Source organism: Pseudophryne corroboree, chromosome 2 (assembly GCF_028390025.1).
Source record: "Pseudophryne corroboree isolate aPseCor3 chromosome 2, aPseCor3.hap2, whole genome shotgun sequence".
Lineage (NCBI taxonomy): Eukaryota > Metazoa > Chordata > Amphibia > Anura > Myobatrachidae > Pseudophryne > Pseudophryne corroboree.
The window spans coordinates 174297843-174316557 of record NC_086445.1 but is presented as its reverse complement, the minus strand read 5'-3'; the positions used below and the strand labels follow the sequence as shown (position 1 = coordinate 174316557).

The following is an 18715-nucleotide window of genomic DNA, read 5'->3' as shown; positions in this document are numbered from 1 at the left end:
CCTGTACCCCTGAGATATTATCTGCAGGATCCAGGGGTCTACCTGCGAGTGAGCCCACTGCGCGCTGTAATTTTTGAGACGGCCCCCCACTGTCCCCGAGTCCGCTTGAGAGGCCCCAGCGTCATGCTGAGGTTTTTGCAGGAGCCGGGGAGGGCTTCTGTTCCTGGGAAGGAGCTGCCTGTTGGTGTCTCTTCCCTCTTCCTCTGCCTCGTGGCAGGTACGACAAGCCCTTTGCTCTCTTATTTTTGTAGGAGCGAAAAGGCTGCGGTTGAAAGGTCGGTGCCTTTCTCTGTTGGGGAGTGACTTGAGGTAAAAAAGTGGATTTCCCGGCAGTAGCCGTGGCCACCAAGTCTGATAGACCAACTCCAAATAACTCCTCCCCTTTATACGGCAAAACCTCCATGTGACGTTTTGAATCCGCATCGCCTGTCCACTGTCGTGTCCATAAGGCTCTTCTGGCTGAAATGGACATAGCACTCACCCGAGATGCCAGTGTGCAAATATCCCTCTGTGCATCACGCATATAGATAAATGCATCCTTTATTTGTTCTAACGACAGTAAAACATTGTCCCTATCTAGGGTATCAATATTTTCAATCAGGGATTCTGACCAAACTACTCCAGCACTGCACATCCAGGCAGTTGCTATAGCTGGTCGTAGTATAACACCTGCATGTGTGTATATATTCTTTTGAATAACTTCCATCTTTCTATCTGATGGATCCTTAAGTGCGGCCGTCTCAGGAGAGGGTAACGCCACTTGTTTGGATAAGCGTGTGAGCGCCTTGTCCACCTTAGGGGGTGTTTCCCAGCGCGCCCTAACCTCTGGCGGGAAAGGGTATAATGCCAATAACTTTTTTGAAATTATCAACTTTTTATCAGGAGCAACCCACGCTTCATCACACACGTCATTTAATTCTTCTGATTCAGGAAAAACTGTTTGTAGTTTTTTCACACCATACATAATACCCTGTTTTACGGTATCTGTAGTATCAGCTAAATGTAACGTCTCCTTCATTGCCAAAATCATATAACGTGTGGCCCTACTGGAAAATACGTTTGAATTTCTACCGTCGTCACTGGAATCAGTGCCCGTGTCTGGGTCTGTGTCGACCGACTGAGGCAAAGGGCGTTTTACAGCCCCTGACGGTGTTTGAGGCGCCTGGACAGGCATTAATTGATTGTCCGGCCGCCTCATGTCCTCAACTGACTGTTTAAGGGAAGATAAACCATCACGTAATTCCACAAATAAAGGCATCCATTCTGGTGTCGACCCCCTGGGGGGTGACATCTGCATATTTGGCAATTGCTCCGCCTCCACACCAATATCGTCCTCATACATGTCGACACCACGTACCGACACACACCGCAAACTCACAGGGAATGCTCTAATGAAGACAGGACCCACTAGCCCTTTTGGGGAGACAGAGGGAGAGTCTGCCAGCACACACCACAAAGCGCTATATATACAAGGGATATCCTTATATTAAGTGCTCCCTTATAGCTGCTTTAATATATATATATATAGCCATTAATGTGCCCCCCCTCTCTGTTTTACCCTGTTTCTGTAGTGCAGTGCAGGGGAGAGACCTGGGAGCCGTTCTGACCAGCGGAGCTGTGACAGAAAATGGCGCCGTGTGCTGAGGAGATAGGCCCCGCCCCTTTTTCGGCGGGTTCTTCTCCCGCTATTTTTCCAGTCAGGCAGGGGTTAAATATCTCCATATAGCCCCTATGGGCTATATGTGAGGTATTTTTAGCCTTGTATAAGGTTTATATTTGCCTCTCAGAGCGCCCCCCCCCAGCGCTCTGCACCCTCAGTGACTGCCCAGTGAAGTGTGCTGAGAGGAAAATGGCGCACAGCTGCAGTGCTGTGCGCTACCTTATGAAGACTGAGGAGTCTTCAGCCGCCGGTTTCCGGACCTCTTCACGCTTCAGCATCTGCAAGGGGGTCGGCGGCGCGGCTCCGGGACCGGACTCCACGGCTGGGCCTGTGTTCGATCCCTCTGGAGCTAATGGTGTCCAGTAGCCAAGCAGCAAATCCACTCTGCATGCAGGTGAGTTTACTACTTTCCCCCTAAGTCCCACGTTGCAGTGATCCTGTTGCCAGCAGGACTCACTGTAAAGAAAAAAAAAACCTAAACTAAACTTTCTCTAAGCAGCTCTTTAGGAGAGCCACCTAGATTGCACCCTTCTCGTTCGGGCACAAAATCTAACTGGAGTCTGGAGGAGGGTCATAGGGGGAGGAGCCAGTGCACACCACCTGACCTAGTAAAGCTTTACTTTTTTGTGCCCTGTCTCCTGCGGAGCCGCTATTCCCCATGGTCCTTTCAGGAACCCCAGCATCCACTTAGGACGATAGAGAAACTACGGTAGTTTTTTCACATCCCACATAATACCCTCTTTTGTGGTACTTGTAGTATCAGAAATATGAAACACCTCCTTCATTGCCTTTAACGTGTGGCCCTAATAAGGAATACGTTTGTTTATTCACCGTCGACACTGGATTCAGTGTCCCTGTCTGTGTCTGTGTCGACCGACTAAAGTAAACGGGCGTTTTAAAACCCCTGACGGTGTTTTTGAGACGTCTGGACCGGTACTAATTGTTTGTCGGCCGTCTCATGTCGTCAACCGACCTTGCAGCGTGTTGACATTATCACGTAATTCCCTAAATAAGCCATCCATTCCGGTGTCGACTCCCTAGAGAGTGACATCACCATTACAGGCAATTGCTCCGCCTCCTCACCAACATCGTCCTCATACATGTCGACACACACGTACCGACACACAGCACACACACAGGGAATGCTCTGATAGAGGACAGGACCCACTAGCCCTTTGGAGAGACAGAGGGAGAGTTTACCAGCACACACCAAAAACGCTATAATTATATAGGGACAACCTTATATAAGTGTTTTCCCTTATAGCATCTTTTTTATATATTTCTAACGCCAAATTAGTGCCCCCCCTCTCTGTTTTAACCCTGTTTCTGTAGTGCAGTGCAGGGGAGAGCCTGGGAGCCTTCCCTCCAGCCTTTCTGTGAGGGAAAATGGCGCTGTGTGCTGAGGAGATAGGCCCCGCCCCTTTTTCGGCGGCCTCGTCTCCCGCTCTTAACGGATTCTGGCAGGGGTTAAATATCTCCATATAGCCTCCGGAGGCTATATGTGAGGTATTTTTAGCCAAAATAGGTATTCATTTTGCCTCCCAGGGCGCCCCCCTCCCAGCGCCCTGCACCCTCAGTGACTGCCGTGTGAAGTGTGCTGAGAGGAAAATGGCGCACAGCTGCAGTGCTGTGCGCTACCTTTAGAAGACTGAGGAGTCTTCTGCCGCCGATTCTGGACCTCTTCTTACTTCAGCATCTGCAAGGGGGCCGGCGGCAAGGCTCCGGTGACCATCCAGGCTGTACCTGTGATCGTCCCTCTGGAGCTGATGTCCAGTAGCCAAGAAGCCAATCCATCCTGCACGCAGGTGAGTTCACTTCTTCTCCCCTAAGTCCCTCGTTGCAGTGATCCTGTTGCCAGCAGGACTCACTGTAAAATAAAAAACCTAAGCTAAACTTTTCTAAGCAGCTCTTTAGGAGAGCCACCTAGATTGCACCCTTCTCGGCCGGGCACAAAAATCTAACTGGCTTGGAGGAGGGTCATAGGGGGAGGAGCCAGTGCACACCACCTGATCGGAAAGCTTTACTTTTGTGCCCTGTCTCCTGCGGAGCCGCTATTCCCCATGGTCCTTTCAGGAACCCAAGCATCCACTAGGACGATAGAGAAAATGGCGCTGGTGAGTGCTGAAGAAGCCCCGCCCCCTCAGCAGCGGGCTTCTGTCCCGCGATTTTCTGAAAAATAATGGCGGGGGCTCATGCATATATACAGTGCCCAGCTGTATATATGCTCTATTTTGCCAGGAGGTACTCAATTGCTGCCCAGGGCGCCCCCCCCTGCGCCCTGCACCCTACAGTAACCGGAGTGTGTGTGTTAGTGTGGCAGCAATGGCGCACAGCTGCAGTGCTGTGCGCTACCTCATATGAAGACAGGAGTCTTCTGCCGCCAATTTTGATGTCTTCTTGCTTCACTCGCCGGCTTCTGTCTTCTGGCTCTGCGAGGGGGACGGCGGCGCGGCTCCGGGAACGGACGACCAAGGGTGAGTTCCTGTGTTCGATCCCTCTGGAGCTAATGGTGTCCAGTAGCCTAAGAAGCGCAACCTATCCGCAGTTAGTAGGTTTGCTTCTCTCCCCTCAGTCCCACGTAGCAGAGTCTGTTGCCAGCAGATCTCTCTGAAAATAAAAAACCTAACAAAATACTTTCTTATTAGCAAGCTCAGGAGAGCTCACTAAAATGCACCCAGCTCCGTCCGGGCACAGATTCTAACTGAGGTCTGGAGGAGGGACATAGAGGGAGGAACCAGTGCACACCAGTAGTCCTAATTCTTTCTTAGAGTGCCCTGTCTCCTGCGGAGCCAGTCTATTCCCCATGGTCCTTACGGAGTCCCCAGTATCCACTAGGACGTTAGAGAAATATACAGTCACAAAGTCAATAGACTAAATAACTGCAAACTGCAGGGACAGAGCAATCTATTACCACTACTAACGTATGCGCCCAATGGCTTTGCTGCCTGACACTATGAACACGTTTTAAGAGCAGGAAAAATAGATTGCATGTGTAATCTAAGCCATGTAACAGTAGAACGGACGTAAAATTCTACCTTCTAGTCCCATTGCCGTCAGCAGACATTTGAGTTCTGTTGTTAAGAAAAGCTAAAGCACTTTTCTGCTGTTCACTGAGCTGAATGCTGCCGGATGTATCGCACATCAGCAGCTCTCTTATCAACTGAATCTGACGTTCCTGGTGCAAGAAAGAACAAAATCAAACACAGTCCAGTCTTTGCTGTGCAGTGTAGCAGAATAGAAGCCTGTGCAGATTTGCCTCACCAGTTTTTCACACTCTGCCTCTGCCCGCTGCCTCCTTTTAATCTCGACATCCACCTGATTGCGAGCATGTTTCAACTTCACTTCAAGTGCGCTCCGCTCAGTCTCAGTCTTCATCAGCACCTCCCTGCTTTTCACCAGATCGTGCTCTGTCTTTTGCCATTTTCTCCGGAAATCTTCAAAATTCTTAGCAAGCTGAATGAATTCTAAGGTATACAGAAAACAATTACAGAAGATCTACACCCCTTTTGCATTAAACACTGGTGTCTTCTTTTCATAGTGATTGGCTTGAAGTTTAAAAAGTTCAGAGTAACTCAGGGTATGATCCCCAATATGGCACAATTTGCCACACCGCCTCTTAAAATTCTCCTGGCCAATTGTTATTGAACACTCAGGAATTCAGAATATTGGTATAAAGCCGACGTTACCAAACGCAAGGTGCCCTGTACCTGTGTATATGAATATCAACGCAGAGTGATTATTTCCTTCCAAACAATTACGCTACAGGAAGGCAAGTTTAATTTAACAACGATGGCATTTACAATTTATTTTAATATTAGATGTCTGATCAATGTCAGCTTCACTGTAATGTCAAATATTGATTAAAAACAAAACACGCATACTTTAATTGGAAATACAATATAAAAAAATACAACTTGTAAAATGTAAAATAACAAAAATAAATGCCTTAGTAATATGACCATTTTTTTAAGTACATAAGCCTCTATACAATAGGATACATTTAAAACATCCAAAACCACTACTTACGTGGTTCTATCCCCTCATTTAGCCCATCGACATGACGCATTAACTGCTCAAACAGGTTCCGCACATTCATCACTGTAGTCGCCATTGCTCTAAAGAGAAAAAAAGCATGTCTGTAGTCCCTTAATTATACTGCTGAGTCATTTAAACTTCAACAGCTATACATGTATGCAAGGTTTTGGTCTTGAATGTATAAATAAATGAGACCATCCAGAGAAAAATCATGGATACCTTCTACATTTCAGTTATTGTAAAAGATGTATTTCTTGGGAATCACCTAAATGCATCAGTGTAATGAGCTGCTGGACAAATGGAGGCACAATTGTATCCAACCCCACGCAGCTGAATAGGGGCCCAATTCAGACGTGGATAGATGTACATCTGCGTATCTGACCTTACAGACGGCGGACACAGATCGGAACTGCACGGAGACACAGTAAAAGGTCCCCCATACATCAGCAATCAATTAGGGCAATTTAGCAGATTGCGCAAATAAATCTGCAACATGGGGGCATGGCCACGGCGGCAAGGGACTAGGCAGCAGGATCGAGGAGCTCCCTGGATATTGATCCTGATATAATCCTGGGGCTCTTTCTGTGGTCTCCCCTGGACTCCTGTCTGGCAGCACTGGGGAAGCGGCAGGCACCGTTTATAGACCCGTGCGAGCGCTCCCGGCTCGCGCCAGCAGCCGCCCGGACTCCGGGCCTAGGCCGCAATCCAGTCCCCGGCCTCAGTTTTGGAGCTCCGCCGGGCGCGATCGCGCACCCGAGGCGGCCACAGCACCGGAGGGAAGCGGCACCCCACTCCTGCACCCCCAGGGCTCCACACTGACATGATCCTGCTCCCCTGAAAAAGGAAGGAAGGATATACAACTGGACCCCTCTGGTCCCCCCTTCAATATAACAGCTGGTTATCCTGGTCCCTGGCGTGCTGTTGATACTGCATTCACCACCCACTGCTATACTTCTTGACACTGAATATCGGGACTCTGAGTGTTGCTGGGCCTTGATACGATGGTGAGGGGCGGCCAGAGTGCGGCCACGGCTAAATTGGAGAAGTTTGCTCGACAGCCTGCAACCCAGCCGACGCAGTCATCTCCTAAGCCCTCCCCCCCTGCCAGAATGGATCCCTCGGCCGGGGCCGACTCAGGGGTGAATGCACAGCCATCTGCTCCTTCCATCCAGCAGGTCTTGGAGGCCATAGCGGCCAGTGAACAACGCCTGTCGGACAAAATGGAGAAGGTGCAGAGTGATTTATCACTGCTGCGACAGGACGTCCAGCGAGTACGGGAGAGGGTGGGCGAAACTGAGACGAGGGTCTCCAACCTGGAGGACCTCAGCGGCCCTTTACAACGATCGGTGTCTGCAGTTACACAACAAGTCACGACATTGCAAACTAACCTCCTGGACATGGAGGGCAGACTCTGCAGAAATAATGTGAGATTCGTGGGCCTACCTGAAAAGGAAGAGGGGGCACACCCCGAAGATTTCCTGGAGTCCTGGCTAAAAGAGGCATATGGCGCTGAATCCTTTACATCCCAGTTTGCAGTGGAGCGGGCTCACCGAGTGCTCTTCCGGCCTTTGCCCCCAGGCGCCCCGCCACAAACGTTTATAGCAAAATTCCTGCACTATAAGGATCGGGACTCTGTCCTGCGCCTGGGACGCGTGAAGGGCCCCCTGCTCCGGAATGGAATCCGGGTGTCGGCATTTCCGGACTTTGCAGCGGACGTTCAAAAAGACCGGGCCCAGTTTCTTCCCATTAAGCGACGTCTTCGTGACCTGAATCTACCCTACTCGATGCTGTTCCCCTCCAGGTTGCGTGTGGTGGCAGACGGGGAGACCAAATTCTTCAGCTCGCCAAGGGAGGCGGCTTCCTGGTTGGACAGATATGCTCCTGGGGTCCGCCAGCTGGCTCCAGACTGACACCGGGTCGCCCTCCTCTATGGGCCTACAATCCGCAAGTATAAGTCCAGGGAGCTTCCTCTCGTTTAGTGGTTCTGGACTTTGCTGAGAAGTGATATAAACGTATAAAGGTTTTTGTATTGGGGTTGTTTTTGATCTGTACGCCTAGTACAGTGTTGCCGTAAGCGTTGGGATCTCCAGGGCTAGAGTTTGGTTAGGGATATGGGTATACCACAGTTCGGGGAGGTATACGGGGTGGGGGGATGTTTGGGGGCCGCTGTTGGCCTCTCAGTAGTTTTTCTGTTATGTGTTTTGAATTCACGAAGTCTATATATTTGTCAATCAGAGGGTGTGGTGGGGTTGCACTGTTTTATGGGGTTCGGCTCGGGGTCCGGGGCCTGCGTACGATATGATTACGTGAGCGGAGCGCCGGGTGGACGGGCGGTTGCCCGGAAGGCATCGACGATGGTATTTCCTCTCTGCCTTCTGGTGTCTAGGAGTGCTGTGCCCCTGTTGATATCCTGGCCGACATGCCTCCCTTAAAAATCTTGGCGTGGAATGTCCGGGGCATCAACAACAAAGTTAAGCGATCCTTAGTATTTAAAATGATCAAGAAATATGGCCCGGATATCATTTGTCTGAGCGAAACTCATTTGGAGGGGAATAGGCTGTTGTCCCTCTGCAGGCCTTGGGTGGGGTGGGCGTATCATTCCTCGCACTCCTCTTATTTCCGAGGGGTGTCGGTAATGATAAAGAGGACAGTACAGTTTGAGATGATCAGGGCAAATACAGATCCATATGGTAGATACGTGTTCCTAGAATGTAAACTGTATTCACGTAATTTTTTCCTATTGTCTGTGCATGCCCCCCCCCCATTTTCATATGATGTCCTGCAGAAGGCCGCCTCATTTGTTGCTTCCTCCCCCCACACCCCTGTCATCTGCCTGGGGGACTTCAACAATGTGTTGGATGCCTCTTTGGACAGATGGAAGACTCCTCGGGATCAAGGGGCGGGGGGCGACTTGATTTCATCTAGATCTAAATTTGCAGATTTTCTAGATAGTATGCAGTGGGTAGATGTCTGGAAGACTCGGTATCCTACGCTTCGGCAATACTCCTGTTTTTCTGGTACACATGGCTCCTTTTCCAGAATCGACCTGGCCCTGGTCTCGCCTGAACTTTTGCCTGGCGTGGCAGATGTTCATTACGAGGCACGGGTGGTGTCCGACCATTCACCCCTGGTGCGGTCATTGGATGGGGACTGTCAGAGGGGACAGTCATATTGGAGGTTGCATCCATCTTGGTTGGCCCAGCTGGGCGATTGCCCGGATTTAGCGCCCACATGGGAGGGATTTTTCGCGGATAATGTGGGCACGCCCCTGGTCGTTTGGGATGCATTCAAGGCGTATTTGCGCGGTACATTGATTGGCAAAATTGCTGCCTGCAAGGTAGCTCGCAGGGCGACGGAAAGACAGCTTGAGACTGAGTGTAGGGACCTGGAGACACGATACCTGACCGAGGGTACCCCTGCGCTGAAGGCCCGCTGGCTGATAGCTCAGGAGGCCTGGCTGGCTCACCTTTCAGACAAAAATGCACGCTCCCTCTTGTTTAGGGCCACTAATATATACATGCAGGCGGACATACCAGGTAGTTTGCTGGCCCATTTAGTGCACTACGACCGACCTGGGACCACGATAGCGCAGCTGCTTGGCCCCTGACATTGCACAGATGTTCCTCCTTTACTTTAGGGAGGTCTATGATAGTCGGCTGACATGCTCCATGGAGGACTTAGACCTGTACCTGACAAATATACCCCTTTCTAAACTTTCCACTGAGGCTAGGGACGCCTTGGACGCGCCTCTGACCCTGGAGGAGGTGACGTCGGCGGTGGAGGTGTCTCCTAGTGGTAAATCCCCGGGTAGTGACGGTATTCCCACGGAACTGTATAAACAGTACATTAAGTTCTTTGGTCCTCAGCTGCTTGACACGTATGGCAGTCTGACCCCTAAATTCGTCCTGACTGTGCTACGATGGTCTTGTGACAGCGGTCGTAGAGAGGATTTATTTGCAAAGTGAGGCACCTTTTGTGGGGAGTGGCAGCAAAACTGCAGGCATGTTGAGACAGATTTTCGTGGCATATACCAGCATGCATCTGCTATCGTGTACACAGTAACAGTGGCTCTGACGTCTTACTTCCTGCAACGAACACAGCATCATTGTACTCAGCCACTCATGACAAATCTAGCAGGTGGCTGCTGCATTAATGTACATCTCTGAATCCGACCCATAGACTTTACCCAGAACAAAAAGACCAAAGACATCCACAGACAAATCCTGAAATCCTGGGTCTATCAATGGAAATTAAGGACAGCAATTATGGAAATGCTTGAGTAAACAGGAAAGTCTTGAGTCTACTTTTGAAAGATTTATAGTTGGGGCCTCTCGCACTGTGCGGGGAAGCGCGTTCCATAGAGTCGGAGCCGCATGACTAAAAGCTCGACCCCCAGATGAATCACGGGAGATTCTAGGTACTGCTAAAAGTCCTTCATCTACAGATCGCAGTAATCGAGTGGGGCAGTATGGGATCAGAAGCTGCTGTAGTGCTTTGAATCTCCGTAAGCCAATCTTGAAGATGATTCTCCATCTTACAGACAGCCAGTGAAGGGAGTAGAGTATGGGTGTTATGTGGCTAGAACGGGGCTGGCTGGTTAACAGCCTGGCAGCTGTGTTTTGCACCAGCTGTATGCGGTGCAATTCTTTTGCTGGGAGACCAAGGTAGAGGGCATGGTTCCGGTATGAAAGATAGATAGTGTCTAGATAGACACCATATGTTGGACAGACAAAAGGCCGACGGGCCAAAAGGCAGACGGGTCAAAAGGCCGACACCATGTTTTTTGCATTTTTGTGGTTTGTGTGGATAGTTTCGTCATCTGGGGCCCCCAATTGTAGAAAGGCATGCACTCGCCACGCTTCGGGCACGGTGGCTCGCCACAAGGTTTATAACCAACTCTATGCAGACATGGATAGAGAAAGTATGAAATAGTTCAAAAACATGTTACATTACGTCTATCTATCAAACGGATACCGAGGGCATTACAGTAGTCTAATTGAGATGATACAAATGCATGTATGACTTTTGGCAGATCTGAGGGAATTAAGTGCTTGATTCTGGCTATGTTCCTCAGGTGAAAGAATGAGGATTGGATTGTGCCTGATATTGGATGTTTAAGTGTCAAGACACCATTCAGGACAACACCAATATTCCGCACACGATCAATGGTTTGTAATTCTGAATCCCCAAGTGTAAGTCCAGTTGGTTGACTATGCTGCAGTCTTGTCCTTTGATGTTGCGGTCCTATCATAAGGACCTCTCTTATCAGGGTTCAGTCGTAGCCAACTGGCGCTCATCCACTCCTGGAGCTCAGCCAGACAGCCATTTAGGGTTGCTATTGGGTTATCAGTGCCCGGAGCAAAGGACAAGTACAGCTGTGTCTCATCTGCAGAGCAGTGGTAGACCAGGCCATGGTGCCTGATTATTTCAGCCAGCGGGAGCATGTATACAGCAAAAAGCATGAGGGATTGTATAGAACCCTGTGGGACACTACATGGCAATGGTACTGATGAGTATACTCCAGACGATACTTTGTGAGAAATTATTTGAACCAGTTTAAGACTGTGCCATCCAGTCCACAAAAATGTATCAGTCGCTCAATCATAAGTCCATGGTCCACGGTATCAAATGCTGCAGAGAGTCCCCTCTGTCTCTTGCCATCAGAAGATCATTTAACACACACACATACACACCAGGGCTGTTTCAGTGCTATGTCTTCTCCTGAATCCTGATTGGAATGGATCATAAATATCATGGGTTGTCAGGCAGGTTTCCAGTTGATTTGCAACCACTTTCTCAATAACCTTTCCTAGGAAAGGAAGATTTGATACCTGTCTGTAGTTGGTCATGCAGCCGTGATCTCAATTAGGTTTTCTAAGAAGAGGTCTTACAATTGCTTCTTTTAGGGGTCCAGGAAATATGCCTGTCTGCAAAGAGCATTGAATAATTTTTGCAAAGACAGGACCAATTATATCCATACAACCTGTTAGAACCTTGGTTGAGGCCGGGTCCGGATCACAGGTGGTGGGACGCAAAATCTGAACAATTTCAGCGGTGTCCTTTAAATCCACTGGGTCAAAGCTGGCCCATGAAGGAAGGTGGCTTATATTGGCAGGCTTTGTATATAGAGCCCTGAACTCACCTAAAACCTTTAGGGTTTAATATTTTTCTAAAAATGAAACTCTTAAGGCATATTGATTAGTGTTAGATTTGTTCTCTTTACAATTTATGCTTAAAACAGTATACGGTTTACATTAGCAATACATTCCTTTGTTATCTAGAATCCCCACTGATCAGCAATACACGGTCTCTTGTACCTTGTACTTGTCCTCTCCTTAGAACAGGGATGGGGAACCTTTGGCCCTCCGGCTGTGGCTGAACTACACATACCAGCATGCTTTGCAACAGTTTTGCAATTTGGCCATGCCAAAAATGGTTGCAAGGCATGCTGGGATGTGTAGTTCAGTAACAGTTGGAGGGCCAAAGGTTCCCATCCCTGCCTTAGAAGCTCTACAGAACCATAAAGAAATCAATCCCAGAATATATACAGTATTTATTCTATGCCAAAAACATTGCACTGCAGGCCCAGCTTGCTCTTCTAGAAATTTACAATGTGCACAGTAGACAACTGGCACCATACACAGCTAGCATGGGATTGACATCACTAACCAAAAGCACCATGTACAGCTAGTCAGACTGTCAGCACTAATCCCAAGCAGCACTTGGCACCATGAACAGCTAGCCTGGGACTGACAGCAGTTGGAACCATGAACAGCTAGCCTGTTACTGGCAGTACTAGCCACAAACAGCACCTGCACAATGCACAGCTATCCTGGGACTGGCGGCACTAACCCCAAGCAGCACTTGAAATATGATCAGCTAGCCTGGGACTGACAGCATTAATACTAAGTAGCACTTGGAACCATGAACCGCTACTCTGAGACTGGTATCCTAATCCCAAAGCAACACAAGGCACATCTAACCTGGGACTGGTAGCCCTAACCCTGAGCAGCACCTAGCACAACCAGCCTGGAGCAGTACATGGCACAATGCACAGCAAGCCTGCAACTGGCAGCATTAACCATGAGCATTTCCTGGCACAATGCACAGATAGCATGGGACTGGCAGCACTAACAATGATCAGCACTTGGCATCATGCACATCTAACCTGGGACTGGTAACCCTAACCCTGAGCAGCACCTGGCACAATGCACAGATAGCATGGGACTGGCAGCATTAACCCTGAGCAAATCCTGGCACAATGCACAGATAGCATGGGACTGGCAGCATTAACCCTGAGCAGCACCTGGCACAATGCACAGATAGCATGGGACTGGCAGCATTAACCCTGAGCAGCACCTGGCACAATGCACAGATAGCATGGGACTGGCAGCATTAACCCTGAGCAGCACCTGGCACAATGCACAGATAGCATGGGACTGGCAGCATTAACCCTGAGCAGCACCTGGCACAATGCACAGATAGCATGGGACTGGCAGCATTAACCCTGAGCAAATCCTGGCACAATGCACAGATAGCATGGGACTGGCAGCATTAACCCTGAGCAAATCCTGGCACAATGCACAGATAGCATGGGACTGGCAGCATTAACCCTGAGCAAATCCTGGTACAAAGCACAGATAGCTTGGGACTGGTAGCCATAACCAACAACTGGCACATCAAGACTAGGATTGGTAGCCCTAACCCTGAGCAGCACCTAGCCTGTGAGTGGTTACTCTAACCTTAAGCATCAGCTGGCACAGCTAGCCTGGTACTGGCAAGACTAACCCCAAACAGCACCTGGCACAACTAGCCTGGGACTGGCAAGACTAACTCCTCGCAGTACTTCACAGCACCCTAGGAGTAATCTTAAACAGCACATGGCACAATGCACAGCTGGCCTGGGACTAGCAGCACTAACCCCAAGCATCACCTGCCCGTTGTACAGCTAGCCTGGGATTTACAACGCCCTTAACTGTGAGCAGCACCTGGCACCATGCACAGCTAGCCTGGGACTAGCAGCTGACCCTGGGCAGTACCAAGCTGCGGACTGGCAGCACCTTTCACCATGCACAGCTGGCCCGGGTGGGACATGTAGAGCATGCCCATAGCAAACTGAACCCTGCAGGCTCACAGCAGCATAGCCGCCATTTAATAATAAACCCTTCAACTAACAGCCCCGGGCCACTGTTTCTTTCACCCGTTCGCCAATTTACCGGCATGTGCAGCAGCTCCGTATTCTAAGCCCAGACACACGCACCGAGCTTCCCGGCTGCTCCCGGTGACCGCCTTCCGCCTCACTCACACAAACGTATCCTCGCAAACGGCTCCCTCCCGCTCAAGTTTGAATTACTGGCCCCGCCCACCGGTCGTGTCACTATAGAGGCGCGGTGACGTCATGGTCGCAGCTTAGTTGCCAGGCTGTGGCGGGGAGGACTCTCAGAGTCACACAGGAAACGTAGAGGGAGGAGGAAGTAGACGGGGCATGGGGGACACACAACAACGACAAGTGCAGCTGCTGCAGTCCACAGTGCACGGTTGCGTCTAGATTCTCTTCGCGCTAAGGACCTTTCCCATAACCCCCTGGGTCCATGTCACAATCTATTTGGAATAGAAAAGTGTGGCGAGCGAAGCGGAGCCAACCCACAGTGCACCCACACACATTCACAGTGCAAACTGAGTGAAACAGCCACAGAGACTATCCTGCGGCTGCCCAGTGTCTGCGTGTCCCCTCTCCTGCTGCTCTCGGGGTTAGTACACTGCTGGGTGATCTTCTTTTACCATAACCTGATATTGTATGTGGTGTTCCTAGGTTATGAACCACTGGTCTCCTGGCCACACTGTGTACACACAGGGGTAGATGTATAATCCTCAGTTGATACCTCTTTTCCACTAGCTCAAAAAACAATGGTAAATGCACGGGGGCGCGCATTTACCCGTGTTTTTTGTTAGTGGAAAAGGGTCCCTCTGCAAAAACACGGATCAAGTGATCCGGGAATCCTACCCGGGTAGCTTACCGGGTTGAACACGAGTTCAACCAGGTAAGCTGTGCAGTGTAAACGGAAGCCGTGTCGATGCGACACGGCTCCCGTTCACAGTGTATGAAAGGGCGGCGCTGGTAGATCATGTGATCTCCCAGCGCCGCCCCTGCAGCGTCACCAGCGGCATCACCAACCCGGCAATATGCCGGGTTGGTGAGTGCAATGGGAAAGGGGGCTGAGCACGGGCCGCAGCCAGGTAGCACACGTGTCAGGCTCCTGGCTGCAACCCGTGCTTCTCAGTGGAAAAGGAGAGAAGTGGTATCATCACACGTTATGTGCGCTGCCTGATACCACTTCTTCCCCGTGTATTATACCCCTTTCACACCAGCAGCTTTGAACACGGGCCCATCTAGGAGTGGCACTGCAGTGTCACGCAGGATGGCCCTTCCAAAAAACACTCCCCAAACAGCACATGACGCAAAGAAAAAAAGAGGTGCAATGAGGTAGCTGTGTGAGTAAGATAAGCGACCCTAGTGGCCGACACAAACACCGGGCCCATCTAGGAGTGGCACTGCAGTGTCACGCAGGATGGCCCTTCCAAAAAACACTCCCCAAACAGCACATGACGCAAAGAAAAAAAGGCGCAATGAGGTAGCTGTGTGAGTAAGATAAGCGACCCTAGTGGCCGACACAAACACCGGGCCCATCTAGGAGTGGCACTGCAGTGTCACGCAGGATGGCCCTTCCAAAAAACACTCCCCAAACAGCACATGACGCAAAGAAAAAAGGCGCAATGAGGTAGCTGTGTGAATAAGATAAGCGACCCTAGTGGCCGACACAAACACCGGGCCCATCTAGGAGTGGCACTGCATGACGCAAAGAAAAATTAAAGAAAAAAGAGGTGCAAGATGGAATTGTCCTTGGGCCCTCCCACCCACCCTTATGTTGTATAAACAGGACATGCACACTTTAACCAACCCATCATTTCAGTGACAGGGTCTGCCACACGACTGTGACTGAAATGACGGGTTGGTTTGGACCCCCACCGAAAAAGAAGCAATTAATCTCTCCTTGCACAAACTGGCTCTACAGAGGCAAGATGTCCACCTCATCATCATCCTCCGATATATCACCGTGTACATCCCCCTCCTCACAGATTATCAATTCGTCCCCACTGGAATCCACCATCTCAGCTCCCTGTGTACTTTGTGGAGGCAATTGCTGCTGGTCAATGTCTCCACGGAGGAATTGATTATAATTCATTTTAATGAACATCATCTTCTCCACATTTTCTGGAAGTAACCTCGTACGCCGATTGCTGACAAGGTGAGCGGCGGCACTAAACACTCTTTCGGAGTACACACTTGTGGGAGGGCAACTTAGGTAGAATAAAGCCAGTTTGTGCAAGGGCCTCCAAATTGCCTCTTTTTCCTGCCAGTATAAGTACGGACTGTGTGACGTGCCTACTTGGATGCGGTCACTCATATAATCCTCCACCATTCTTTCAATGGGGAGAGAATCATATGCAGTGACAGTAGACGACATGTCCGTAATCGTTGACAGGTCCTTCAGTCCGGACCAGATGTCAGCATCAGCAGTCGCTCCAGACTGCCCTGCATCACCGCCAGCGGGTGGGCTCGGAATTCTGAGCCTTTTCCTCGCACCCCCAGTTGCGGGAGAATGTGAAGGAGGAGATGTTGACAGGTCGCGTTCCGCTTGACTTGACAATTTTCTCACCAGCAGGTCTTTGAACCCCAGCAGACTTGTGTCTGCCGGAAAGAGAGATCCAAGGTAGGTTTTAAATCTAGGATCGAGCACGGTGGCCAAAATGTAGTGCTCTGATTTCAACAGATTGACCACCCGTGAATCCTTGTTAAGCGAATTAAGGGCTCCATCCACAAGTCCCACATGCCTAGCGGAATCGCTCCGTGTTAGCTCCTCCTTCAATGTCTCCAGCTTCTTCTGCAAAAGCCTGATGAGGGGAATGACCTGACTCAGGCTGGCAGTGTCTGAACTGACTTCACGTGTGGCAAGTTCAAAGGGCAGCAGAACCTTGCACAACGTTGAAATCATTCTCCACTGCGCTTGAGACAGGTGCATTCCACCTCCTATATCGTGCTGAATTGTATAGGCTTGAATGGCCTTTTGCTGCTCCTCCAACCTCTGAAGCATATATAGGGTTGAATTCCACCTCGTTACCACTTCTTGCTTCAGATGATGGCAGGGCAGGTTCAGGCGTTTTTGGTGTTGCTCCAGTCTTCTGTACGTGGTGCCTGTACGCCGAAAGTGTCCCGCAATTCTTCTGGCCACCGACAGCATCTCTTGCACGCCCCTGTCATTTTTTAAAAAATTCTGCACCACCAAATTCAAGGTATGTGCAAAACATGGGACGTGCTGGAATTTGCCCAGATTTAATGCACACACAATATTGCTGGCGTTGTCCGATGCCACAAATCCACAGGAGAGTCCAATTGGGGTAAGCCATTCCGCGATGATCTTCCTCAGTTGCCGTAAGAGGTTTTCAGCTGTGTGCGTATTCTGGAAACCGGTGATACAAAGCGTAGCCTGCCTAGGAAAGAGTTGGCGTTTGCGAGATGCTGCTACTGGTGCCGCCGCTGCTGTTCTTGCGGCGGGAGTCCATACATCTACCCAGTGGGCTGTCACAGTCATATAGTCCTGACCCTGCCCTGCTCCACTTGTCCACATGTCCGTGGTTAAGTGGACATTGGGTACAGCTGCATTTTTTAGGACACTGGTGACTCTTTTTCTGAGGTCTGTGTACATTTTCGGTATCGCCTGCCTAGAGAAATGGAACCTAGATGGTATTTGGTACCGGGGACACAGTACCTCCAACAAGTCTCTAGTTGGCTCTGCAGTAATGATGGATACCGGAACCACGTTTCTCACCACCCAGGATGCCAAGGCCTCAGTTATCCGCTTTGCAGCAGGATGACTGCTGTGATATTTCATCTTCCTCGCAAAGGACTGTTGGACAGTCAATTGCTTGGTGGAAGTAGTAAAAGTGGTCTTACGATTTCCCCTCTGGGATGACCATCGACTCCCAGCAGCAACAACAGCAGCGCCAGCAGCAGTAGGCGTTACACGCAAGGATGCATCGGAGGAATCCCAGGCAGGAGAGGAATCGTCAGAATTGCCAGTGACATGGCCTGCAGGACTATTGGCATTCCTGGGGAAGGAGGAAATTGACACTGAGGGAGTTGGTGGGGTGGTTTGCGTGAGCTTGGTTACAAGAGGAAGGGATTTACTGGTCAGTGGACTGCTTCCGCTGTCGCCCAAAGTTTTTGAACTTGTCACTGACTTATTATGAATGCGCTGCAGGTGACGTATAAGGGAGGATGTTCCGAGGTGGTTAACGTCCTTACCCCTACTTATTACAGCTTGACAAAGGCAACACACGGTTTGACAAATGTTGTCCGCATTTCTGTTGAAATACTTCCACACCGAAGAGCTGATTTTTTTGGTATTTTCACCAGGCATGTCAACGGCCATATTCCTCCCACGGACAACAGGTGTCTCCCCGGCTGCCTGACTTAAACAAACCACCTCACCATCAGAATCCTCCTTGTCAATTTCCTCCCCAGCGCCAGCAACACCCATATCCTCCTCATCCTGGTGTACTTCAACACTGACATCTTCAATCTGACTATCAGGAACTGGACTGCGGGTGCTCCTTCCAGCACTTGCAGGGGGCGTGCAAATGGTGGAAGGTGCATGCTCTTCACGTCCAGTGTTGGGAAGGTCAGGCATCGCAACCGACACAATTGGACTCTCCTTGTGGATTTGGGATTTCGAAGAACGCACAGTTCTTTGCGGTGCTTTTGCCAGCTTGAGTCTTTTCATTTTTCTAGCGAGAGGCTGAGTGCTTCCATCCTCATGTGAAGCTGAACCACTAGCCATGAACATAGGCCAGGGCCTCAGCCGTTCCTTGCCACTCCGTGTGGTAAATGGCATATTGGCAAGTTTACGCTTCTCCTCCGACAATTTTATTTTAGATTTTGGAGTCCTTTTTTTACTGATA

General features: G+C 50.0%; 1 protein-coding gene across 2 annotated transcripts in view; it reads right to left on the bottom strand.

Annotated features, from left to right (window-relative positions):
• The window catches only part of RACGAP1 (Rac GTPase activating protein 1), a 121746-nt gene that overhangs the window by 87496 nt on the left and 15535 nt on the right, over positions 1–18715 (bottom strand). Inside the window, exons 1-4 of one of the 2 annotated variants that reach the window (XM_063952034.1) lie at positions 13912–14121; positions 5687–5775; positions 4922–5124; positions 4696–4835 (exon numbers count right to left, since the gene is read on the bottom strand). In XM_063952034.1, coding sequence (XP_063808104.1) covers positions 4696–4835; positions 4922–5124; positions 5687–5771 — 428 coding nt within the window. In that variant the 5' untranslated portion in view covers positions 5772–5775; positions 13912–14121. Of the gene's footprint in view, positions 1–4695; positions 4836–4921; positions 5125–5686; positions 5776–13911; positions 14122–18715 lie in introns of those variants that run through there. The other variant, XM_063952032.1, reaches the window with a different exon arrangement.